At 37.9% G+C, this 27,644-nt stretch overlaps 1 protein-coding gene across 1 annotated transcript in view; it reads left to right on the forward strand.

The window, feature by feature from the left end:
* nahoda overlaps positions 1-27,644 on the forward strand; it is a 442,475-nt gene that overhangs the window by 330,604 nt on the left and 84,227 nt on the right. Inside the window, exons 12-15 of the mRNA XM_068226102.1 lie at positions 2,837-2,946; positions 12,002-12,205; positions 21,534-21,745; positions 24,473-24,661. Of these exons, the coding sequence (XP_068082203.1) occupies positions 2,837-2,946; positions 12,002-12,205; positions 21,534-21,745; positions 24,473-24,661 (715 nt within the window). The remainder of the gene's footprint in view (positions 1-2,836; positions 2,947-12,001; positions 12,206-21,533; positions 21,746-24,472; positions 24,662-27,644) is intronic.

Genomic DNA, 27,644 nt, shown 5'->3' on the forward strand with positions numbered 1-27,644 from the left:
GGTCATAAAACAGTCATATTCTTGCATCGCCACCTTGCACCGGTGGCATTCAAATGTAGATTCCTTCCTCAGACACCGTTTCACACAGACTTTGCATCTCCGTGATGGGATAACCTTCTTCATTGGGGGTATTTTGGTTGGAAAGTGTCCCCAGTGCCTCTCTGGAAATCTGAGTGGTGTATCCCCAGGGCTTGGGTGCCTTATTTTGGATAGTCAGGCAAGGTCACACTGGCCAACAGCTGTTCGGCCAAATAGATCCGGAAGGTGGTAAAGCCTACTCGCTTCTTTTCAGGGTTGAGGAGGGGATGAATGATGTTGGAATTCAGAAGTGTCATGTCTAGCATGTAGAAGTATATTTTTTGTATCCTTTTACATACTTCCTCATCAAAGTGAATGATGTGAGTCTCTGGTCATGGGAATCAACACCACCCTTTCCACAGTTGTAGTCAACAACAAGATTGGGTTTGAACGTCTTTTTTCCATCATACATTACCACTTCAAGGTAATCTGGCCTTCATTTCATCCACAGATACAGGAATCCAGTGTTCCTTTTCAAATGACATTACCCTATTTATATCCTCGGCAGCCGATACAAGACATTTACTTGCATAAGCATTTACCTCATTGGTTAGATGTTCCCGAAAAGTCTGCTGTTAGAAATTTGTTCATAACTTGTAGTTCGTTCGGGCATTGTCCTAGGTGCCTTTGAAAAACACTATTTCACCACTTGCGATGCATGAATGATACTCTGGAGTATTACTTATGTGCTCCCAGTTCCATTCCCTATTGTGTAAAACATGATTAGAAGCCGCTGGTGCGGCATCAGTTGTAGGCCTAAAATTCATTGACATATTTGACGGCAAAACAGCACTTTGTTCACCCCTACCAGCACCAAAGTTTCTATCACACGAACTACTTTCACTACTTTCCATATCCAGTAAATTATTCGTCGCTTATTTCTATATCAATGTCATTCTCTTCTAAAAATTCCCATATAATCGCTTCGTCACTCAATATGGAGGCAGCCATGATTTCGCTTACGATGAGGTTGCTAAGATACTGGTTATTCTTTCCACAAAATAACTACACAGACGTGTTTATCGAATACATCAATGGAATAAAACAGTGATTCTACCTGTCAAGAGGTTACCTTACTAATATCAAATCCTTTCACAAAGGAAACCGGCGTGGAGCGGGTCCGGAAATAAACACTATGCACGGACGGAGAGATCCGTCTTTGTACCGGAGTGCAGTCGAGAGCCAGGATGGAGAGATCCCTCAAAGCACGTCAAGTAGTTAATATTTAAAAACCATGATATGAACTGTTGTCTGATTGTTCAAAATATCGAGAAGCATTTCTGTAATTTGTTCTATTGCAATAAATCAAAATAAATCTGTGAACATTTATAAATTAAAATGAATCAAATACAGGATACACCTATAACGAATCAAATGTACATTTACATTCTCATCATAATCCTATATCCGAATGCAGTGAGTTTGGAGTAAATTAGGTAGTTTCTCTCCACTTTATCTCTATTAGTAAAGAAACAAAAAAATAACATCTCAAGTCATCATCTGTGTGCATTTTTTCTCAACCTCAGATGAGCTAATTTATGATTTCCCATTTCTTCAGGTGGGTGAGTATGAGCAATCACAGAGGTGTCATATTGGCAGATCTTCATTTTTTATGTAAAAGCTGGTTAATAATAAAAAAAAAGATAATAACATGAGAAAAGGAGAGACAAAATGATAAAGATGAATACAGGTGAAAAAAGACTGGGAAAAATCAGGAGAAGAAAGGATCCATTCTTTCTCTAATATTCATATTGACCCACTGCAATTCCTTACTTCTGCTGAGTTTATGATGTGTTTGTAATCTTTTACCAGCTGTATTCATTCATTTTTCTCTCTTCCCTTTTCTTGTCTTCATCTTAGTTCCATTTTATCCTGTACTTCCCATGTCAAGACTGATGCAGGAAAGCAAAAGCAAGCTCATTGGGGACTGAGGAAAAACGGATGTAGAGGAACTGGGTTTGTGATGAAAGCTCACCTCTATGAAGATGTGGAGATTGTCTTTGACCTTTTGATCTCTCATGTTTGTTGTAGTCTCTTCTTTCTGTTGCTTTCTTTTACCACAGTGACCTATCATTGTGTTTATTCCATTCTGTTTTACCATATCTCTCTATCACTCTGTGTCCATCAGCATGTACGAATTCAGCTTCTGGTGTCTTTTTGTGTTCTTAAATTAATACTGTTTTGTATTTTCTTTGACCTTAACTTTCTTCCGTTCGGAACTCAATAGCTCATTTTATTATTCCCTCTTCACTGGCTCATTTAATAATCCAGAGGGAAATATTTCTCTTTGTCACTCTGAATCCTGGAATCAGTGGTTATAAAGGTTGATATTTGATCCAAAATACAAATGAAACAATACCTTTCACAAGGTTCTACAGGAAAATAATAGTAATAAAGACATTGAAATTCTTGCATAGTGTTTCATAAATATTTTCTATCACAAAATATGAAGAAATATATCACTATGAAATAACAAATATTTTAAAATATTGAACGAAACAGAACAGATCCATCTGCACTTTGATTACTGAACACATCTAGGAAAATTCCTAATATACTTGCAATTTTATTTTGGTACAGTACAAGGCTCTTCAGAAAGAACAATTGAAATTTAAGTGATAATGATTTCTTATCCAGGAGATGGGGGCAAACTACAACTTTTCTAAATATCAAAATGGACAGTAGAATGCATCTTCATTTACAGGGAAGTTATTTCACATTGTTATTGATTTGTTACACTTTTAACTGTGTTTCACAGATCTACTCCACGACTGGACACTTTCTGGGGTGGCAAGAATGATCTTACAGCTGCCATGGGCTTTGAGAAAGATGGCATTACCACAATACTTTTCAGAAAGAAACTTCAAGGTAGGATTCTCTATATACATGTTTTATATAAAAATATAACTGGTACTCTAAATAGCAAAAGGGTGATGAAGCTTTGAGTCAGAATTTCCATAATAATATCTTTAATGAGACAGGAAACTTAAATCTGCATGAGAAGTATGTTTTATTTGCTGATGATATCAGCATACCAGGTGAATCAGCTGCCTTTACAAATACCTTTTTATGCAAACCACAATTTTATATACGTTCTGAAAAAACCTGTCCTGTTATGCACAGTAAACACTCTGAAGTACATGTCCTTGTATTTACGGCCTGAAAAAACAGAAAGCTCTTATGCCATAATATTATTATAATAGAAACTACATGTGTGTTCTCTTAATGATCTGTTATGTAAATAAAACATCAGTGATATACAAATTGGTCATTACAACTGTGTTAACACATTCACGCCCATCATCTGAGCTAGCTATTTAAAGGGCTGGCCTGGCTATTCCAGCTGTTAGTAGCAGAGCAAACAACAACGAATTCTTTTCATAATAAGTTCTAAAGTGAACAAGATATGGAAACAAAATTTTCCACATACTTTAATGAAGTCCTCTAGTATCTCTGTAGGGTGTGGTAGGTAATGTCACACTTTCCTGGGTGAATGGGAACACCACACTTTCCACAAAAATAGCGTGTTTCACTAATAATCTTATTTTTGAAGCACACTTTGCACCTTCTTAAGGGAAACTTGACTTTATTTGATGGTGGAAACTTCAACAGATTATGCTCTTTTCTCTTCCCATCTAACCTAAATGGTTGATCCTTGGCCGGTGCCTTTTTGGCGGTAAAATCGCGGGACATTGACTTGGAGCTGATGAAGTAGATGGAGCTGAGATATCGGAGAGAGGTGACTGTACTTGTATGTCGGGTTCACTTTTTTTCCCCTCCCCGTTCGAGAATTGCCTGGTGTTCCTTTAGATCTTTTGGTACACCCCCTATTTGACCGTATTTTTCTACATACAGCAGTCTTCTGTTCCCGTAATTGTTTCGCGAGTCCAACACTATTGTAATAATTGTCCATATAGACTGTATACCCCTGGCCAAGATAATTTTCAAGCAGCTGAAAAACTGTGCTTTGTAAATTCGCACCAGTTGCATCATTTATGTTGTCCCTACATGCCATGGTTACACTTCAGAATGGGATTATACACACTCTTGTGTAATCACAAACCAACTACGCAGCAAGTTGGGCCAGCGTTAGGCTACCTTTGGAAACAAAACAAAAAAAAGTGCATTGGGAGGAAAAATCGCCGTGGCCATGTGGTTTCTGGTGAGTAGAAGCATTCATAAGGGAATTACCTTCATCTATCTCGCACATATTTGTGACCAAAATAGATCCCAGCTGCGTAGGAACGGCTCCAGTTCAAGGTTGCACTTATCTGGGCTAACTCGGATACGGTCCACAGCATGGTCATGCGCTGTAGGCAATAACTCGGATACGGGCATGAATGTGTTAAAACTACCACGTCAAATGTAATTTACATGCGTTGTGCCGCAATCCAGTATAGTGGAGATGGTAAGAGCAAGCCAAACGCTACAGTGTGCATCTTACATGTGACAGGTTCCAGTCCCAGACAGGGATAGTTTCTTATTTTTGATTCAGTTAGTTTTCACTGTCTCTTAATATATGTGAAATATCCTCTTTTATTCACATTTTCAGTGAATAAAAGTGTATATGGCCCTAAGAAGGGCCGATATGTCATCAGGGTCAGAGGAAGACAGGATAGGTAGTGGGGGCCTAACTGCACTAATGGTGGTTAGTTACATTAGCAAGTGCTTGGAGTGATGAACTGCTTGGTTTATGCAGATGTGGGCATAGCTGGTGTTTTTGATCTGCAGGTTTCAGTGATAAGTTGTTGATGGCTTTTGGGATTTTCTGACTTCTGGGTGAAAACTGTTTGTTTCCAATGCACCCATGGGAAAAAGTCTAAAGTGTAAAATTCAGTGATCTGGCAAGCCAAGAGACAGGCTCTACTTTTTCTACCCATTTTCCTGTATGTAGTGATATCACAATATCAGGTGAATCAGCTGCACTTACCAATACCATTTTATACAAACCACAATTTTATAAACATCCTAAAAACACACAATATTGAGATTTTAATGAGAGAAAGCATAATGGTTGTCAAGATTGTAGAATACCTTTAGATATGTACTCCCCATTGCACTTAATATGCTGCCTGTCACACTCACTGGGAATTGTCAGCACTTCATTAGTGCAAGTTGTGGCGATTGACAGTACCATTATTTTGGAATTGTGAAATTCACGTGGTTATGGATGGCTAACGTCCAATGTAGTGAAGCTCCATCCACTTGGAACTACATCGTTAAACATTCTCCATGTAGCACATCCTCCAGCAGAATTGAAGTTCATTGCATACAAACTGATGGTGGAGCATGTGCCTGTCAAATGTCCCACGAAGAGATACTGTTCAATAAGGTGATCACCCAAGATTCCACACCATACATTCACTCCCCATTGCACTTAACACATTCGCGGCCACTCGGATATCGGCAACCATTACCGTGGTACCGTAATACTTTTTTCATTTAAAGGAGTTCATTTCTGGGTCCTTATGCATTTTAGATTATTACTTTAATTATTTCAATATTATTTATGTGCATACGAGCCATGACGCACATGCTACATCAGCGGGACTACCAATGAGCTTTTCGCCTTCGGTGCTGTTTGATGCAGCATGTGCGTCATGACTGGTAATGAAATGGAACGAGGAAAATAATGTTTTGTTCGATTATAGAACTTCTTTACAACAGAAAAATAAGTTTTCGAACATTTAACACAAAAATACTGTGTAGTAGAATCTTATTATTGCTGTGTGAACAATGTATACTTACATTACTCCATAAGGTGTACAATGTAACTAGTCAGTACAGTGCGCTACTTTTCAGTGACATTTCCTCGCAAAAATAACTCTTCTGCAAATGCGTTACATTCAGTTACAAAGTTATTCAGCAAGTTGTCATTTGCAAGCAAGCAAAAATAATCAATAGGTTTCGCGTCTCTTGGCAGTGAAACCTTCATTCCCGGCCGACCAATAAAGTTTAATTGCTTCATTGAGGACGAATCTAAACTCCAAGAAATGACTCCTGAAGTATTGCCCATGTTATTTGGCGGGATATTTGGAGATGAGATATTACTTAAGTCTTCCTCATCTTCTGTAATATGAGAATTGGGAGTAGACACTCGACACACACATTTGTGATTAAAATTCTCACTCAGGTGGCTACAGTCACTTTTCACACTGTCATAACTGTCATCACTGTCATCACTATCATTCCTGTCACCGTCGCTAGCGTTCAGGAGAGCTTCCAGACTACCATCATTAATTGAAAATCGCCTGTTTACCCCGCTAAGATGGGGTTTCTTCTGGTGAGAAGGTTCTGAAACTTCACTGTTCCCTCTTGACATCGCGGAAATGTGTGCCGACTCTTAATGTCTACAGAGATTGTAACTAACAATTGATCTGATGCCCGGCTGGCGCATATGTTTAATAACACCTTAACAATTTACAGATAAGATGTCTTGTTTGTTTACGTACATATTGGCGGAAATACGAGCTTTAATATTTGGTGCGGAATGTGACGCACATGTGTCGTCATCGGCACTGAGTGAAAGTAGAATCATGACGCATATGTGTAGTCATCGTCCGTGAACGTGTTAATATGCTGCCTGTCACACTCACTGGGGATTGTTAGCACTTAATTAGTGGAACTTGTGATAGTTGATGGTACCATTATTATGGAATTGTGATTTGTTCGAGAACATGATTTTTGGCAGGAATGCTGCATCATTTTCCAGATTTCTGAACAGCTACTGACAGAGATTCTTTCGAGCTTTGAAATCCTGTTCATGGATAACTGCAAGTGGTAGGGGTGATATATAAGTGCATGAAGAATTTGTTGCAACATCAATATGATCAACATGAAATTCATATCCAATGCAGTATTTGCAATACGGAAGCCATGCTGATGTTCACCTCATGTACTATTGTCCATGTATTCGTGTGTGGGCTATTGCGATCTGTGTCCCAAACAGCCTCCTCATTCCCATCAGATGTTACGATCTTCTCTCGGACAGGTGGTATGATCTGAAATACGCCTTTTGTTCATAAATATATTTCAGCATCACGGAAAATCTTTGCAATATGATGTCGCCTGTCCAGATACCTTTCCTGATACAGACGTAGTGCCTGCAGTGACTTCTATCTGGCTTTTCCAGAGACAGGTAGCATATCAACGTATTTGTCCGTGGAATACATGGCAAATGACTGAAGCAACTTTGTGTAGTGTGCACAGCACATGAAAACAATAATAACATCATTTTACTTCTTTCTTATGGCACACACTGACCTATGTGTAAGCACTAAAGCTTTATATCGGTATAAACATTTTTGTATGATGTAGGATTCGAACCATCAATATTACATTCCATGAACATTTAGGCTAGTGTTTGACCACATGCGCTTCTCCATAGCTGTGAGTGAGACTTCTATTAAGAATCCAGTTCACTGTTCCTTAGGGTACGTTTAAGCTGCAGCTTTGCTGCTGGCACATCGCCAAGCCACCCTGCTTGATGTTAGGCGATGATGAAACAAACCAATGGATCTCAATTGGTGCTTTTACCCTGGAGCCTGGCTTATTTCTGCGCTGCTGGCTGCTATCCTCACCACATCCATGGTCTCAAACACGTTTGATTTTCGAGCCTGGCACATCGCTGGCTATCCTGTAACTTGGAATGCAATTGGTTCTTTCAAGGTCATGCCGCATTCCCACTCTTCCTCTCTTCGCACTCTATACACATGTTTAGTAATCACTTGCTCGCTTGCTATCTGAACCTGCCTTCAAACACAATGCGATTTGGCACCAGTGGCATGCAGATCATCATGAGAGGTTCATATGGGATCAAAGGAGTGATGAGTTGACCAGCACCCAGTAGACCTCGTTCTCTGTTTTATGAAGGATAGTGGACCGTTTTATAGTGTTTAAAAGTAAAGTTTCCATTGTTTTTAATTTTTCTTTTATATTGTTGACTATATGTTTATCTGTCTTTGTGTATTTTAAATTTAAATTAAATATATTATTTTACTTCTACATATCAATGCCATATTCAGTTTTATTACAGTTCACTCTTTTTAATTTTAGAGGAAAGTAAGTCATTGCAGATTAGATCCACTGCTTACTTTAAGTTCGTAATAATTTTCTTCATCATTATCATTTTTCTAATCCTAGTCAGTGGGTTAATTATAACCTTTAATCCATTTTGTCTCATCTCGTACCATCAGGGGCCGATGACCTAGATGTTAGCCCACTTTAAACAACAAGCATCATCATAATCATCATCAAACTATGGAATGAAGTGGCAAAAGAATGTGGAACGATTACGTCAACTTTGTTCTTTTATTCTTGTTATTTAGGGGACCTCTATCATTAAAAGCAGGTGATTTGTATGAAGTACCCCATTTCTCATGGAAATTGGGGCTGTACCTTAATTAAGGCCACGGCCGATTCCGTCCGACTCCTAGCCCTTTGCCATAAGATCTATCTGTGTCGGTGCGATGTAAGAGAAGTTTAAAAAAAATATGTAAATATATTTTGTTTAGGAGACCTAAATAGAGTCAGAATGAGATACTCCATAACCCCTTATTTTACATTATTCAAAAGTACAGTATTAAATTATGAAATGAAGCATTTGTAACTTCATTCTTCAATCAACTCCCGCAGTAGAAATGCACTGAAAAATCCAGGCGAGGCGTTTTACACTTTTTATTACACATTCAGTACACCAGATTATTGTATGATACACTCGCCAACAGAACTGCGACTCATTCATTAAAAAATCTTTGAATTTATTCCACACTTCAAAACATTCAGCTGGGGCTGTGTTGTTTCTCCTTGATGGGATAGCTCTTGGAACTACGTCTTCGAAGTATAAGTGTTCATCCCCTCTACATCTATAATAAAATTATGCAAAATGCAAACAGCCTTAACTATCAGTTCCGCTGTTTTAAATTTTTGACTACACTTGAGAGCTGCCAGCAGCGTGTGCGTGGGGCTGCTGCAGGGTAAAAGCTCCATGGTGAGCAGCCTGATTAGAGCCACCAGCGAGGGGCTAGGGCAAGCATCCATGTGCCAGCAGCGAAGCTGCATCATAAACGTACCCTTATGCTCTCCACTTCACTATCTCATAGTCTTCAGTGTTAATTTCGCATTCTGCTATAACCGGTCATTTGCCACTTGGTTGATTGATGAACAAATGGTCTATAGACGCATGTTGGATTGGACAATAGTGTTAATTAATTCATTTCATATGGCTGTTTCTGGTGGAGTGCAGCCCTTGTAAGGCAGACCCTCCGATAAGGGTGGACAGCATCTGCTATGTATAGGTAACTGCATGTTATTATGGTGGAGGATAGTATTATGTGTGGTGTGTGAGTTGCAGGGATGTTGGGGACAGCACAAACACCCAGCTCCCCCGGGCCATTGGAATTGCCCAATGAAGGGTAAAATCCCTGACCTGGCCTGGAATCAAATCGGAGACCCTCTGAAACAAAGGCCAGTATGCTGACCATTCAGTCAATGAGTCGACATATTAGTGTTGAGAATCATTTACTGGATGAGCATGAAGTGCATTAGTACCTTACAGGGTGCTAGCAGAGAAATATCAACCTCACGATGACCTCACATGTTTGTTAGGCTGCATAACCTAATGTTGGTAGGAACAGCTGATTCACCTGGTATTTTACACAAGGAACTCTACTTAGGAAAAACCATCTCCATATACCTAGGCCATATAGGCAAAGGCTTCCACTCTCCATAACTTTGGAACTGTGTGTCCTGCAGCCTTTGCCCCAAGAAATTAACCTACTACTATTTTTGGTGTGGGTTGAGTTAACCTCATCACCATGTGTCTCCAGAATTGGAAATCTCATTTCTAAATTTTTAAATTTTCTGACTGGAAATTGAAGGCACATCCGTTCAGATGAATTGAGCTCACATTTACCACCTCGGTTTGGTAGCCTGTGAATAGTATTCACAATTCTCAGAAAACCCACAGCCTGATGTGAATAAAATTCTTGGACCTACTATACAAGAGTCAGTGACACAAGAGAACCATTTCAAAACCATTTGTGATAGTAGGTACCTGCTACTGGTGTACAAAGCTGACTAAAATTATTTTGGAATGTTAAATTTTCAACCGAAACTTACAAATAAGAAAATTCTTAATGCTTGCATTTTAAAACTAAGCTGTAAATTAGCTGATAATGTAATACTCCTAAAGTCATGTTTCTTAGTCTGTTATTATCTGGCTCTATGGCTAAATCCGGTCTAGAAAGCCAAGAATAACGGCCGAGAGGATCCGTCGTGCTGACCAGACGACACCTCATAATCTGCAGGTCTTCGGGCTGAGCAGCGGTCGCTTGATAGGCCAAGGCCCTTCAAGGGCTGTAGTGCCATGGGGTTTGGTTTGGTTTGGTTCTATGGCTAAATAGTTAGGCTGGTGGCCTTTGGTCACAGGGGTCCAGGGTTCAATTCCCGGCAGAGTCGTGAATTTTAACCATCATTGGTTAATTCCGCTGGCACGAGGGTTGGGTGCATACGTCATCGCCATCATCATTTCATTCCCCTTCATGATGCGTAGGTCGCCTATGGGTGTTAAATCAAAAGACCTGCACCTGGCGAGCCGAACATATCTTCGGTCATTCCCAGCACTAAAAGCTATACACCCTTTCATTTCATTTAATCTGTTATGATTCTGCTGTTCACATTTAGAATTCATATCTGTAATATTTGGATATTAAACTTTCATTATAAATTTTAATCATTGATGTTTACTAATGTTCACAAATACTAGTTTTGCTGTATGTTATAAAATTACAAGCCTTGACACGGGTGTCTGCTTTGATCTAAATAAATAAACTTACTTGCGCTGCTACATTTGGGAGCTATTAAGCAGTGATGTGGTGAAATTTTACAGCTGCAGTCCTATTGTGGTTTTAGGATGAATCAAGGATATGATTCAATTTACATTTTACTTTTTTTTTTTTTTACAAGTTGCTTTATGTCACACCAACATAGGTCACTCTTATGATGATGGGATAGGAAAGTGCTAGGAGTGAAAAGGAAGCAGCCATGGCCTTAAATAAGGTACAGCCCCAGGATTTGTTTGATGTGAAAATGGGAAAGCACAGAAAACAATCTTTGGGGCTGCTGACAGTGGGGCTCTAACCCACAATCTCCTGAATGCAAGCTCATGGCTGCTTGCCTCTAACCACATGGCCTACTTGCTTGGTCAGTTTACATCTGTCATGAAATTGTCACAAAAATAATTATGTGAGGCTACTGTAGCCTGGGAGGCCACAAAATCCTACTAATAATTCTGTTCTTTAGAAACACTTTGTAAATTTATCTCATGAAATTATTTGCAGTGTGAACAATAGCAGAATCCTGTTAAAAGAATTGCAAAATCATGTTCCCTGTCGGTTAGTTCTCTGAAAAACCAGATTTAAAAAAAAATTAAAAAATTTAAAAAAAAGAAAAGAAAATGAGTCCTATGATACTTTCACCACTGATAGCATACTATACACCAATTTTTGCATCATAGAGGGGCACTTCATGTATGAAGTCAAGTTGAACAGCACTAACAATTGTTTTGTGAACACATAGCCATGGGTGAGGAACTGGTTCTTGTCTCAGAAGAATATTAAATATGGGTCTATTTGTACATTGTATGCATTTCCCAGACTCCACTAACAAAATGTGTACCTACGTACAAGGTCACCTGGTTGAAGAACATGTGTCACAGTTATTTTATAGGGCATTAAGTAAAATAATTCATTTCTCCCCTTTTGATGAACCTGCACAAATAATTTAATACTTTTTGCCCCTTATTCTGATCTCATGCATGAAACAACTCTGATTAAGACCATTGATAAAATGCCATTGAAAAAATTGGAGAAAAATGTGGTCTCTTCCCAGGATTGATATATTTTATGATTTATTTTCCATTCAGGTACTGAGCCAACAGATCATTCTATTGAAAAAGACTTGATGCATGTGATTTGGGCTCAAGGTCAACAGCCAAATCGTTATGTGCACAATCCAAAGTCAGGTCTTGAGAGAGATACCGCATCCGTGAAAGATTTCTATAGGGAGGATGAACTGAAATACCATGGTCATGGTGAACAGCGAGGTCAAACTACATTGAACTTTTATGGTAAGTTTTAGAACTTGTAATATTCATAAAGTATTCATTTAAGAATATGTATCATTAATTCACCTGACAGTATATGTCTAGTGGTTTATCAAGTTATTGATAATAGTAGTATTTCTTTAACCCTTACCCCTCGAATTAAATTTCTCTGTGTTGCCTCTACTACTCGTATTTTAAATGTGAATTTCTATCTTATATAACCTGTATTCATCTTTCATGATTTTGGAGATAGCACTTGCTCTTAAATCATGTATTTAAGCCTATAAAAGTTTACAGCAAGCTATACTGGAGCAAATAAAAGCAATATGTACAATCTAAGACATATTATTTTACATTTTTATTCTTCTTCTTCTTTCCGATGAGGCCTGATAAGGACCACGTGACAATTTCATTTCAGTTCTTCATACTTTGTTGTTTTCTCTTTCACTCCTTCCAATATTCTTTCATCCTTTCACTATGCTGTTTCCTTCTGTCCTCGGACCACTTCGCATCAGGCTTCTTGTTCAATCTTCCTTGGAATCTTTCCATACTTACTACCCTCTTTCTAAAAATTTCTCTGTCCATAATTTCTTCTTCTCTTATATTATTTCTTTCTATATCTTTCTTTACTTCTTGAATCCAACTAGTTGTTGCCTTTTTGTCCCAAAGGTACTTGAAAATCCTTTTTGTTTTTATGGAATCATCCATTCTGTAAAAATGTCCAAAAAATTGCAATCTCCTTTTTCTTATGGTTTCTGTTATGTTTTCTATGTTCCTGTATATTTCATCATTAGATCTTAATTTCCATACTTCTGTTGTTTTCACAGGGCCTAAGATTTTTCTAAATATTCTCCTTTATAGTACCTCAAGTTTATCTAATCTATAGTTTAGTACCAGGCTCACTTGCATATAAGCATTCTGGTTTCACCACTGTAGTGTAGTGCCTTATTTAAAGATTTTTAGAGAGAAACTTTGTCATAAAAATTCTTCGTGATACCATATGTTCTTTCTTCTACTGCAGATTTGTCTAAACCATTTTCTTGAATTATTTCTTCCAGATATTTGAATTTTGTTACTCTTTCCATTGGACCAATATCTGTTGCCAAAAGTTTTGGAGCATTCTTGATGTTTGTAATAAAAATTATTTTTCTATGGAGATTCTCAAACCTGACTTGTTGGCTATTTCTTGCAAGAGATTGATTTGTGTTGTTGTACTTGTTAGGTTTTCTGACAATATAGCAAAATCATCTGCAAATTCTAGGCAGTTTATTTCAATGCCATTGTTTTTCCTCCCCAAAGTTAGCGGCAAAATGTTATGCTCTTTAAGCTTTACGTTCCAAATTCTTGCAATTTTCTCTAGAACACAGCTGAATAGAAGGGGTGACAACCCATCGCCTTGCCGTACCCCTGTGTTTATCTTAATAGGTTTTGATATCTCACCATAAATTTCACCTTTGAAATTGTGTCAGTAAGGGTTTCACGTATTAGGTTTGCCAATTTAGTTTTCACTCCAAATTCACGAATTGTTTTATTTGTGATTTCTCTATCAACCGAGTCAAAGGCCTTTTTTAAATCTACAAAAGTCACAACAATGTTTTTTGAATTCAATATCCTCTGGCGAATTATGGATTTTAAGTTAAGTATTTGTTCTGAACAAGATCTACCTTTTCGAAATCCATCTTGATACTCATCCAGTTGCTTGTGAAGTGATGTTTCTACTCTATTCAGCAATATTTTTGAGAATACCTTGTATGCAATTTGTAGAAGAGAGATGCCTCTATAGTTATCAACCTTTTGTTTGTCACCTTTTTTATGCATTAGGTGTATTAGAGCCACTTTCCATTCTTCTGGAATCCATTCTGTTCTCCAAATATCTTCAAGGATTAACTGCAGCTCTTCAATGATTTTTGACTGAGACCATTTCAGAAGTTCAGCTGTTATAGAGTCTTCTCCACTAGCTTTATTACTTTTCAGATTGTTAATTACATCTTTAATTTCTTCAGCAGTGGGTGGTATATCTTCTTCCAGATTTTCAGTTGTTTGAGAGAATTCCAACTTACAGTCGAGTTCAGGGCAGTTTAAAAGTTGATCAAAGTGCTTTGCAAATATTTCACAATTCTCAGCATTGCTTAGGCCAAGTCTACCATTTTCATCTTTGAAGCACATGCTAGGCACTTGAAACCTCTTTAATTGACTATTAAAAGTCTGGTAGAACTTTTGAGAGTTATTTTTAACAAAACTGTCTTGCAGGTCAATAAGTTGTGATTTTTTGAAAGTTCTTTTAACTCCCCTTATTATTCTAGGAGTGTATTTCCTTTGCTGTTTGAGTTGTTCATAGTGCTCAGTCTTTCCAGAGGATTTAAACTTTTTCCGTTGTTTTATTCTCTCTTGTAACGCATCTTCACATATTTGATTCCACCAAGGTTTCTTTTTAGGTTTGACTAGCCCAAATGTTTTCCGGGCTGCATTGGTTATTTCTTTAGATAAATCTGGCCACTTCCCATGATGAGATACTTTTATTTCTTCCTGAAATGTTTCCAGTGTTTCTTGTGTAATTTGAAGTCTGTTTGTGTTATATTTATTTACTCTTTCCCCTCTCCTGTGATTTCTGTTGGGTATGAATTTTAGTTTGATTTTAAGTAGTGATCAGAATCAAATTCTCTGCTTTTTACTACCTTGACATTAATAATTTCTTTAATGTTTCTTACAAATATAGCTACATGATCCAGTTGAAATTCACCTAGTAATGGATTTGGAGAAATCGATGTTTTAGCTTTCCTTGGCAATTTCTTGAAGAAAGTTGAGATTAACTTCAGCTGAAAATTTTTACAGATAGTAATTAATCTCATTCCATTGATGTTTGTTCTTTGGTGTGCAGCATATTCACCCACTATTATTCTATGAATTCCCTCTCTTCCGACTTGGGCATTGAAATCTCCAAGTAATATCACCACATTTGATTTTGGAATTTTAGATAATTCATCATCCAGGAGTGTCCAGTATTCCTCTACTTTATTTGGGTTCTTTTGTTGTCTTCATTTATTGGTGCATGGCAGTTAATAAAAGTATATTTTTTATTTTTGCAGTTCATTGTTAAAAGAGATATCGGTTCAGAGTGGGATTTGAATTCAGTTACATTGTCTAATAATATTTTATGGATATAAAAGGCTATTCCCAAGAGTGACATTCCTTTCATAATTTTAATCACAGGTTTACCTTTAAAGATTCAATAATATTTTGTTTCTGTCACATTCTCATCCAAAAATCTTGTCTCTTGTACTGCTAAGTTTTGAATTTTGTTTCTCTCTAGAAGTATTTCTAATTCCTTCTGTTTACCAACCTTCAACTATTATTGCTACTGTTATCGCATACAGATTGGTTTTGTTAGTAATTTCACTGAACAATTTATCAGTAAAAAACAATTGAAAAACTCAAATTCATTCCCTGGTTTCATACCTTGCAGTGGTTCGTAGCCTGAAACCACTGTAAATGATGATTTCTTGAAATCAGGATCTGTTGATTGATAATTTTGCCAGCCGTTAGCATCAGCTACATGTTGGGTTACAGTACACAAGGCGACCATCGCCAGTTTACTTGTAGGTGCCATGAAATTCTATTAGATATATTCTTTAGGATAAAAGGAAGGAGTAGAGGTGCAAAAATACTGGTTTTTTTTACAATTACCTGATATATACAACATTGAACAGTACGCTGTATATGATTAGGAGGGCACATGGCGACCATATTTGTTTACCATCGCTTGAGCCTTCGTGTGGGTGAGTGGACTGGACACATCTGACGGCTACACTGCCATCTAAATAATAGATTTTTGACTGACTTTCATATAGTATGTGGAATTTATAAAGTTGCATGCTGAACAAAAAGATGGCAGTACCGTATAGCATTGTGTATTTTGTCGGCTAAGAGATGCCAATTATAAGCTATAAATTTCATTTTTGTTCGGTATTGAAGTGCAATTATAAGAAATAAATTGACAAGAGGGTCCAACTTTTTACTATACAACATATCAAGTAAATCAAGTCAACTTAAAGGCATCATATCATGACAAGAAAATCACAACCATAATTTTGTTATTATATGTATTTTAATGTTGTAATTATTCCTGCAACATTGTCTTTGTCTGGTGTACATATGTTTCAGTTACCACATGATCTGTTTAATTTTTATTTGGCTGAAGATGGCCACTAAGTGGCTGAAACTAGACCCAAGACTGATGTAATATTATTTACTTGATATATTGCATTGAAAATGTGGTCTCTCTTGTCACTTTATTTCTTATAAGAGACCACAGACGAGCGGTGGGTGAAACAATGCCATGTCGGGCCTCTCTCGACAGACAAGGGGTAAGGGTTAATATCCATTCTTACTACTAATGGTTGTAAACAGATGTTACTTTTTTTTATTCCAAGAGGAAATATAAATTCACATTGCTACTTGCTAGCCCCCTGATACTTTTGACAAGGATGTTCATGATATATGGAACCTTGACTGCATTGGTATTACAGACACTGAAGTCAAATTATAGTCGTTTAATGCTAAGGATGAATCCATTCTGAGGGTGATCCAGGATTCTTACTGCACTGAAGAACCACTGACTATGCAACATTGCGAGAAGCATTGAAGGCATATAACCAAACTCTCTCTCTTCACACTCATGAACCAGTCATCCAAATTTCAAAATTCAGTTCAAATCAGAAACTAGTATGCATGATGGGATGGATATTATCGCTTCATCAACAACACAAGAAAGCTGGAAATTTGTGATGTACTCACAGCATCCTAGTTACTAGTCAGTCACAGTCTACTAATCTACATTTCACAAAGGGAGTGTTCTTTTCATGAGTATGAAGCCCTTATTAACAATTCCCCTTTACCAAGCAGCTCTAAGGGAGCATATTTTCACTCCTTTCTAGAAAATGGCCTAATTCGACTTGAAGAAAGACTCCAATTTGCATTACTCTCTAGAAATGAAAGACACCCCCTTCTTAAAGGAGAACTTCCCTTCAAACAACTTCTCATTCTCTGGACACACATCAGTTTACACCCCCTTGGTGCTTGTTGTTTAAAGGGGTCTAACATCTAAGGTCATCTGCTCACACCCCGTTGGAGTGAGGACTGTGCTCTCTGGTCTTTGTAGCAACTTCTGGACACTCACAGCTTGACAGAAAATCAATAACTTCCTGCACAGATGTTTATAATGCAAAATTGTTACAAATAAGCTGGCCCATGAGATTGGAGCTTCTTTACCTCCAGACCATCTTCAACATTCTCCACCCTTCTCTGTGATTGATGAAGACTTTGCTAGATCGCTGTACATAATCAAGAGCAACACTATCACTAAGGCTTATTTCATTCTGTTCACTTGTGTAACTACTAGTGCAATACTTTTAGCTGTCATCTGATGTCAATATTCCTTATGGCTTTATGAAGGTTTATAAGTTATAGAGGCCCTCCACTCATGACGTACTTATATAATGCCAAAACTTTTCAGCTTGAACATGAAGGCTTAAAGGAACTGCCTTCTGTCATTGCTTCCTCCATGACACACCAGTATTTTGCCAAGTGTGTCTTCACCTGAAAGTTTGTTGCTCCACAGGTGGCCTGCTGGGGATGTTGGTGGGACCGCACAGTAGGCACAATGAAACATTGTCTTAAGAAAAATTCTGATGAAAAGGCAAATTGATGAAGAAACCCTAATCACTATTTTGTGTGAAATAGAAGCTGTAATTATTTCATGACCACTCATACAGAATGAAAAGAGTGAAAATTTACACCAGCACAATTCCTTCATGGGGGCAAACTGACCACTATTCCATGGCCTCTCACAGCACACTGTCATTCCTAGAACAGTTTATTATACAATTCGCTGCACTTCGCGTAAGCAAGATATTCTTTCTCCTTGCTGACTCATGATGTTGTCGTAACTGCCTTTTGTTCACTCAGGATTGTCTTGAAACTAACTTATGCTCCCAGTTTCACTCTTAATATAGCTCCACAGAAGAGAAAGTATCTAGGAGTTTCCTACTTTTAGCTCGTTCCAGGCCCCTTTTTCATTGTTAGCCAGCTTCTAGTATTTTCTAACTAGCTCAGCCAAAAATTTGACAGGGCTATTGTTTTGCTCACTGTTGACAACCCACATTGTCACTGTTCTGATAGTATCATAGCATTCAAGCCTTCTATCAATCTCTCCCTCCCCCTCTCCCACACCCTTGGTCATCACTGTCACAATACTGTACTCTGGGATACCTATTTTAAAATGTATTCTTCAAAAGAATAATGCCCATTTCATTACAACAGTAGTGAAGTAAAAATCATTCCTTATAATTTTTATAATCACTACATAATGGATATTAATGATAAAAATCAAATGTTACATAAATTAAATAAGTGATCCAGCTTCAAAACACATCTTGTCCAGTAACGGATTCTGGTTTGTTGTTGTTTGACTGATATCTGTTTAGATTTGTATCTAAATTAGGAAACAACAACAACAGCAGCTCTTTTTGAGTGCACCCTCAATGGAGATGAAATGCATGTACCATTTCAACCACATACCAATCCACCTGCTAATCTGAAATTTCTAGCAGTATTGGTAATTGAACCCAGACGTCTAAGGGCAACAGCTAATAGTGCAAAATGTTATACAATGACACCATAGTGTCTATCAAGTAGTACTCCCCACAGTCACTTCATAGGTGGTATTCGGCCAGAGGGTGTGTAGTACCTCCACTGCATGTCCATGTAGTCCGACGATCAGGTCTACAAAACTCTCCTTCATTGTCCATCTGTTGTGCTCACAAACAGTCTCAAACTGGGTCGGAAATGTTCTCCAGGATGTGATTCCGTAATGACTTGGGTATTCCACATCCACGATGCCGGAGCCGCCATCACAACTAGTGGGCTTTGTTTGGGTCACTACGACCATCGTCCTTCAGTGCCGGATACTCACTTCCTCCCTCAGGTCTCAAACTCTAGATTCTGCATCCCAGAGCATTGCCCTAAAGTGCTTCTTGACCAGTTAATTAATGTCCTGCATGATGTTGCTCTTCAACTCCTCCTTAGGCAGACACATATCTTGTGCTAACATTAACCATCCACTTACATTTGATTTTAGTTTGCACTTGATTTTGTTGTGACTTAGATTTTGTTCACTTAAGAGTTTCATTAGTTTGTCAACTAGATTTAAGTTCATTCCTAAACTCATTCTGAAGTTCACTGTTAAGTTTGTAGAGCTGTTTCTTATCCATTTTACTACTCACAAGTATTTTCTACAACCACAAAATATGCTACCAGTTTATCTCTGTTTCTGACACCAGTTGTCATGTGATGGGGGTGTTAAATAACCAAATACCTGGTATCATTTTACTTTATGATTGCAATTTATTAACTACAAGTACTTACACACTAACAGACACACTAATTGCAGAGTTTGTGCTCTCTCTACTCATGTTACTCCATCACACTGCTTTTACAATTTGCTCATTCGCTTACAAACTCATTTAAAATCTAACATCTCAGTCCGGTGGTATTTGAAGGTGCTCAAATACGACAGCCTTGTGTCGGTAGATTTACTGGCACGTAAAAGAACTCCTGCGGGACTAAATTCCGGCACCTCGGCGTCTCCGAAGACCGTAAAAGTAGTTAGCGGGATGTAAAGCAAATAACATTATTATTATTATTATTAAAATCTAACACAATACACATTACACAGTCTTACTTTATACACGATATGCACCATCCATCTCAATGACTATCAGCACCTTTTGCCAGTTGTACAATCTCACAGACCTTATTTGATATCACTTGCTGGTCCTTGTTGGATTCTCATGCTGCACACTAGAGGCACGATGCTCACTTTGCAGCAGCCAACACGAGAGATCCAACTCCAGGGCACTACAGGACAGAACTACAGACTGAACTCCACAACATACCAAACACTCACTCAACTCTATTCTACAGCAGTAACACAGCATTATATGTTCCTCGGCAGTGCAGTCACAGTAATCAGTACACCGCGACAGATCTCTCGCACACACCGTGTCTCAACTGTCATACACTGTCAGACTGTATGGTGCTTATGGCACTCAACTCCACAATAGTTGCCTAACTGCCTCTCTGCCTTATTTGGGGCAGGCTTAGCAGCTGAGAACAATCCAGAAACTGAATACACCAAGAACACGCAATCTCCAATCATCTAGAAATTTTCAATATTTGCCAAAGGCTTCCACGAAGATGGCAGAGAGACATCACAGAGATGCTGGCCTTCTACTCCTTGCTTTCTCCTGTCTGGCTGGCTGCACAGACAAGAGACGTGACATCAACTGCTCGGGCGGGGCCAAGCTAGCTACCCCCTCATGCCTTGGCAAGGTCTACAAAATGAAATTGTGAACATACTGTAACAACAACAACAACAACGACAACGACAACAATGATGATAATGATAACAATGACGATAGTGATAATGATAATGATAACGATAATAATAATAATAATAATAATAATAATAATAATAATAATAATAATAATAATAATAATAATAATAATAATAACAAGCTATGGATTCAGCTATCAAGTTACAGAATTTCTGAAATCTTGTCATCTAGAACAGCCTGCCTAAAATTTTGACATTCTGCTGTGTAGCATCAGAAATGGAGGAATTCTACTTAGTGGTTCCTATGACTGAGTGAAATTAATTTTGTCAGGTTACACTGAGAGTGTTCTAGAGATCTTTAACATACCAAAAACAATAACTGTTCTTCAAAAATAAACTACCTCAGTCAGGGTCAAACATGTAAACGTAGGAAAGAGGATGGTTGCCTAGTTGTACTTCCTCTTAAAACAATAACCGCCACCACCACCACCACTCATGAGATGAACACTACCTTTGATCCACCAAGGCTGCTTATTAGGGTTTTCTGTGGTTTCCCATTTTAATACCAGGCAAATGCTGGGGCTGTACATTAATTAAGGCCATGGGCGCTACCTTCCAAATCCTAACCCTTTCCAATCCTTCTCCCACCGAAAACCTGTGATGTGTTAGTGTGATGTTGAAAAATAAACTCCTTGTTAGGAACAAATTATGATATATTTTAAACTGTAGTGATGAGAAAATAAAAAAGGTTTTATATTTTTATTAGGTCTAAATTAGTAAGCAATAATATATTTGAAAGTGATAATAATAATTGATGAATCATGAAGTTTGTCCAGTTTTTCTAGGTCTAAGTTAGGAAATTATTGTGGCATTTTCCTAACTGCAAAATACTGAATTTTCTTGTAGACTGCAAACATTACCACAGTATCCTCAAATATTGAATATTCTTCCCCAATATAGATGAATCTGTGAACCAGAGCCAAACATCAGTTGTCCTGGAAACGTGTGGAGGTCATTGGCAAACACCAGCAGATTGTGATCCAGAGAAATTGAATTGCGAATACTATGCCAAATGGGAGCACAAACCTAAGAAGGATGAAGTGCATTTTACTATACAGACTAAACACACAACAACGTGGACTGGAATTGGATTTTCAAATGATCAGAAAATGGTAAGAGACATTACAGTTCTACTATTAATTTATAAATAATTATTGATTGCCATATATGACATACTTTGTACTGTTATATCTACCATCAAAATTCTTTCAGTGAGAGATAGAATCTACATTAATTTCTCTCTTCTTCACTTATGAACATGCCCCCTTTCTGTTATCTTCTTTTGTATAAAATGCCTTGCATTTCACTCCATCTACTGTTACTTGTGTGGGCCTAGGAAAACATTCATTTTTATTATTTTGTTACATTCATAATTTTTGTATCAGTTATATCACGTAATATTTATTATACGAAGAAGTAGATGATTATTGCAATTTGGGCAGAAGATTAACTAATGATGCCAGAAGTATGGAGGACTTAATACATAGACTAATCCAATCAAGGACGACATTTCTTAAGAAAATATATTTTCTTACCTATTAGAATGGCGTTTCTCAAGACTTTCTGTATTTTATCGAGTATAAGTTTGTGTTGAAGGGAGGTCTTTAGAGCCTTTAAGCAACAAATGAATGCTATAGCATACTCTTTTAAACAGAATAAAATCAAATAAATGCCATCTCCAAACAGGTTATGAAGGCCTTTGGAGGGGTGGAGGTTAAAGGCTTCCACTATTCATTACCTCTCTACTTACTGGGGTAGAGCAACTACCTCCATACTTGAGAACCTTTGCACCCACATATTAACCAGGTACTCATTTTTGGTATAGGCTGAGTGAACTTCAAGGCATAATATGCCACTCCAGAATTCAAAATCTCTTTTCTAAATTTTTGATTTCCCATGTTCTTCCTTGTGAACTGAGCATGCCTTGGTTAGGCAGCCCCGGAATAAAATAAGTCCAGTAATATTTGGTATTTTGGTGTGACCAAATAGCATAACAGTCCCAAAGGGCCATGGCCTACAAAGTTATGATTGGTCAGCCCGAAGACCTGCAGATTATGAAGTATTATGTGGTCAGCATGACATATCCTCTTGGCCCTTTCTAGACCGGAACCACTATCTCACCATCAGGTAGCTCCTCAGGTGTAATCACGTAGGCTGAGTGGACCCTAAACCAGCCATCATATCAAGGTAAAAAACCCTGTCCTGGCCAGTAATCGAACCCAGAGCCTTTGGATAAGAGGCAGGCATGGGTGAGGAAAATCAGTGGTAGATATTAAGAACATTTATGCCATGTGTATTATGTAAATGTATAATTTATATCTGTCTTGTTACTGGGCTGTTAATTTATCAGACCAGTGTTAATTAATGTTATAATCAGAAGCATAAGATTGTAAGCATGTTAACGATGAATATTTCTTTCGTACACTTTGTATTAACCCATTCACTGCCAAACCCATATATATATATATATACGTTATTGAACGTTGTGCCACATCCGCCAAACCCATATATATACGTTTTAGTGCAGTGTGTACTTCACCGATCTCACAAATGAACGCGATATAGTATCATGCTTTGAGATTCCGTGGAAATGCTCAAATAAGTTCTCCATTGCAGATATACCACTCCATTTCGCATGTTTTGAAAGCGATCTGGTGTTATTTCAGCTTTGTTGGAGTGGAACATCTTTCCCGCTAACCTGTAGCCATCATGGCGTCTTGAAGTATACATTCATCTCTTGTTGACGAAAAAATTGAATGTTTCCTCATAAACAGTGATTCTGGAGAGCTATATTTCGATAATGAAGATGGAGAATATCTAAGAGGCGATACTGAACTACAAGAAAGTGCGAGTCAAAGTAGTAATGATGAGTCTCATGCGGAATTGTCACCTCTTCCTCAAATAAATTATTTTTTCCCCAAATATAAATGATTTAGATAATACTAGTTCTTGGATCAACAATATTATATTTCAGAAATAGCACCACCGAGCAAAGTAGCTGTGCGTCTTGACATGCTATGTCATTGGAGCGAAGCTCTGCATTCGGCAGGCGAGTGGGTTCGAAACCCACCGTCAGCTGTCCTGAGAATGTCTTTCTTTGTGGTTTCCCTTTTGAACTTCCAAGCACATGTTGGGACAGTTCCTATTCTTAAACCACAGCCGATTTCTTCCACTTCCTTACCCAGTTTCATTCACCATAATTCATTTCATATTCATTATTTTCTCAACTGAGGTTTGCGACGGGAAGGGCATCCGGTCGTAAAAATATGGTGTAAAATATAATCTCACTTCATCCCTGACACTGTATCGGGCTTCAGGGCTAAGGGGATGATATGCATTCCATTAATATTATCAGTAAATATGTATCTGTCAAAGTGCTTCTTCCTTAAATAAAACATGGCCCACAGGGTATGGCTGGTCATCAAAACTCAGCAGTGAAAATGTTAAACAACCTTGAGAACATCTGTACCAAAATAAAGCAATCAAGCAAACTTGTACTTTTATATGACTGATGATTTTCTAATTATGCCTATACGAGTTTCATGTGAAATTCAAACCACAAATATGTGGATTTTCATTGAAAATATCCAACATGCATTGATTGGGATTCAAACTGTGATTGTCTTAGTGAGAAACCAGTGATAATGTCACTCACTCAAACTTGAACCCTTTTCTTTTGTGTCCATTTTATTGAGTGGCCAACCAACTCATGTAATTAGTAAGTCGGTGGTATATTCTGTTACTTAATAGGTATCTGTTTAATAATAATAATAATAATAATAATAATAATAATAATAATAATAATAATAATAATAATAATAATAATAATTGTTTTTTAGTCTCAAACAGATGCCATTTTGGGATGGATGAACACAAATGGGCAGCCATTCCTGATGGACACCTGGATTAATGACTACATTGCTCCACGACTTGACCGCTCACAGGATATTCTGTACCCAAGTGGAAACATCAAAGATGGAGTTACTACGCTTAAGTTTGCACGCAAGAGGATTACAAATGATCCCAAGGTAATTAAGATCTCTTTTTTATCATTTAGTGCTGTATTTGAATTGTTACTTATTTTCTGAACTTGAAATAGTTCTAAAGCTGGTATGGGAAAATTTGAGCATCATATGTGTTATGTTCCATGAGATTCTGTCTCAAATTTCCAATTGAAATGACAAAAGGGTATTCACATTTGAATAGCTTACATCCTGACTGAGTTCATCACTGAATTTACAGTATAGGCCCATCATAATAAAGTTCACGCGATATCACGAACGTGACCGTATCTGGCGTGCAAAGAAATCGCTGAAGGGATCGGGTATGCTGATAACAGAATCGCTGACAGCAACGAGAAAGGACATACTAAACGCCGCGCGTGACCACTTCGGTCAGAAATCTGTATGGACTAAGGATGGACGTATCATTATTCTAAGCTCTGATGGGAAGAAAATTCAAGTGACCACACGAGCTGACCTTAACATTGTTATTCAAGCAGCTAGGGGGTGAAAGAGTGTGAAGTAACGACAATGTGGATTAGTTTAAGTTTGTATTATAGTGTTTTATTATTGAGTGTGAATGTGATTGAGTGCATGAAAAGCCGGCGCGATATCCGAGGAAATACGCAGGTAAGAAGCATGTATTCTTCTTGGTATTCTGTTTTGTGTGATGAATACTGTTATAACCACTACCAGCTGTGGACCTGACTGTCCCGCTACCCCTAACCTCTCCTACCCGAGAACGGAGACACCCCGCTGCCAAGGCTCATTAGCGAAAGTATTTCAGGCCAATGCACGTTCATTGAACTGCATTCATTTAAATTCTCAATCCCTACCTGCTCACCATGAGGAGCTAACAACTCTCCTTGAAAACAGTAATGTACACGTAGCTTGTATCAGTGAGAGTTGGTTACGCGCAACTATCCCTAGTAGTATGGTACACATAACGGGCTATAATATTTACAGGCATGACCGAATAGATAAAAGAGGTGGAGGAGTAGCCTTGTACTGTAGAGATGATATTAAATGTAAAATCGTATGCACATCTGCCCACTGTCCTGACCCGAGACCTGAGTTCATTTTTGCCGAGATAACTGTGACAACAGTTAAAGCCCTAATAGGAGTTGTTTATCGGCCACCACGGGTAGGTCACCTCTCAGACATTGAAGACATCCTGCAGAGACTATTACCTGCTTATGAACATATTTTAGTATTTGGAGACTTCAATACTAATTTACTGGAACAGACTGGAGATACAAAGCAACTCTTAAGTATTTTCCAGACGTGTGACATGACAATACTTCCACTAAAACCGACAAATCATACCTCATCTTCACATACACTAATTGACTTAATGGTCACTAACAACCCACAGAAAATAGTATCACATGGACAAATTCCTACCCCTAGTATATCGACACATGACTTAATATACTTATCTTACTCGCTCAAAGTACCGAAGTATAAGTCCAGATACATCACATTCAGGGACATTAAACATATAAACTTAGATCATCTGAGAGTTGACGCCTTGAATAGACCTTGGGATGACGTAAAAAATATAAACGGTATCGATAAGAAAGTTGAAACTTTAAGTTCACTTATACTTGGTCTCCTTGATAAACATGCACCTAAGCGTACGGCCAAAGTCTCCCAACCTCCTTCTCCATGGCTGACTGATGACATTAAACAAATGATGTCTCACCGTGACGCGTTACATCGGCTCTACAGACGCACACACTCTTCCAGTGCGTTTGAACAGTATCGACAACTTCGGAATAGAATTAAAGTAATAATTCGAAATAAGAAATTTTCTTTTTACAATCACCTGGCTGGAAATTTAAATGTGTCAAACACTTGGAAACAACTTCGTTCCATTGGAATTGGGAAAGCTTTGCCCCAGCCATGTAATCCAGACATCTCTCTGGAGAGATTGAATGCTCATTTTTCTGAAGTAAAAATTAAACCGGAAATACGCACAATATCACAGACTATAAAATCTCTTCTGAACCAGCCACCACCAAATAGGCCATTCTTTGAATTTCGCGAAGTCACAGAGATTGACGTGAAACGCGAGGTATTATCAATTACATCATCTGCTGTAGGACCTGATGAAATACCCATACTCATAATACAACACATCATTGACATTATTCTTCCTGCCATTACTCATATATACAACACGTGCCTCACAAGTGGCCACTTTCCAAAAATGTGGAAAAATGCCATTATAAATCCTGTTCCCAAAACTTCCACACCTGTACTTATAACAGATTATCGACCTGTTTGCATACTTTCATCTCTCTCCAAGCCTCTTGAACGCATAGTACACGTGCAATTAACCGACTATTTAAATAAATACAAACTACTTGACCCTTTACAATCGGGTTTCAAAAAGGGACACAGTACGGCCACTGCCCTGCTGAAAGTTACAGACGACATGAGACGCGCTATGGACGAAAGGCAGGTGACGTTACTTACACTTCTTGATTTTAGCAGCGCTTTTGACACAGTAAATATAGACGTACTGGTTGCTAAATTGAAATCGCTTCACCTTGGACAGACAGCCCTAGAATTCTTTCTCTCATATCTTACGGAACGAAAACAACGTGCAATTATTCAGAATAGGTCATCCGAATGGGTAATGAAATTTTCAGGAGTACCACAAGGCTCTGTACTTGGACCACTTCTCTTTGTTATCTATATTAACGATATATCGACACGGCTAAGACACTGTAAATACCACTTGTATGCTGACGATCTGCAGATCTATTACCATTCCAAAATTTCAGACATCAATCAAGCAATAGGTTATATGAACTCTGACTTAAATAATATCTGTGCATACGCTCATGAAAACTGTATTTTAATTAATCCATCAAAATCTAAAGCTATTATTGTTGGGCAAACGAAACAAATCAGTGCGGCCAAAAACAAAAACATTCCTCCACTAACTTTATCTGGTAAAATTATTCCGTACGAAAACTCGGTAAGAAATCTTGGGGTAATT

This window comes from Anabrus simplex, chromosome 2 (assembly GCF_040414725.1).
Source record: "Anabrus simplex isolate iqAnaSimp1 chromosome 2, ASM4041472v1, whole genome shotgun sequence".
NCBI lineage: Eukaryota > Metazoa > Arthropoda > Insecta > Orthoptera > Tettigoniidae > Anabrus > Anabrus simplex.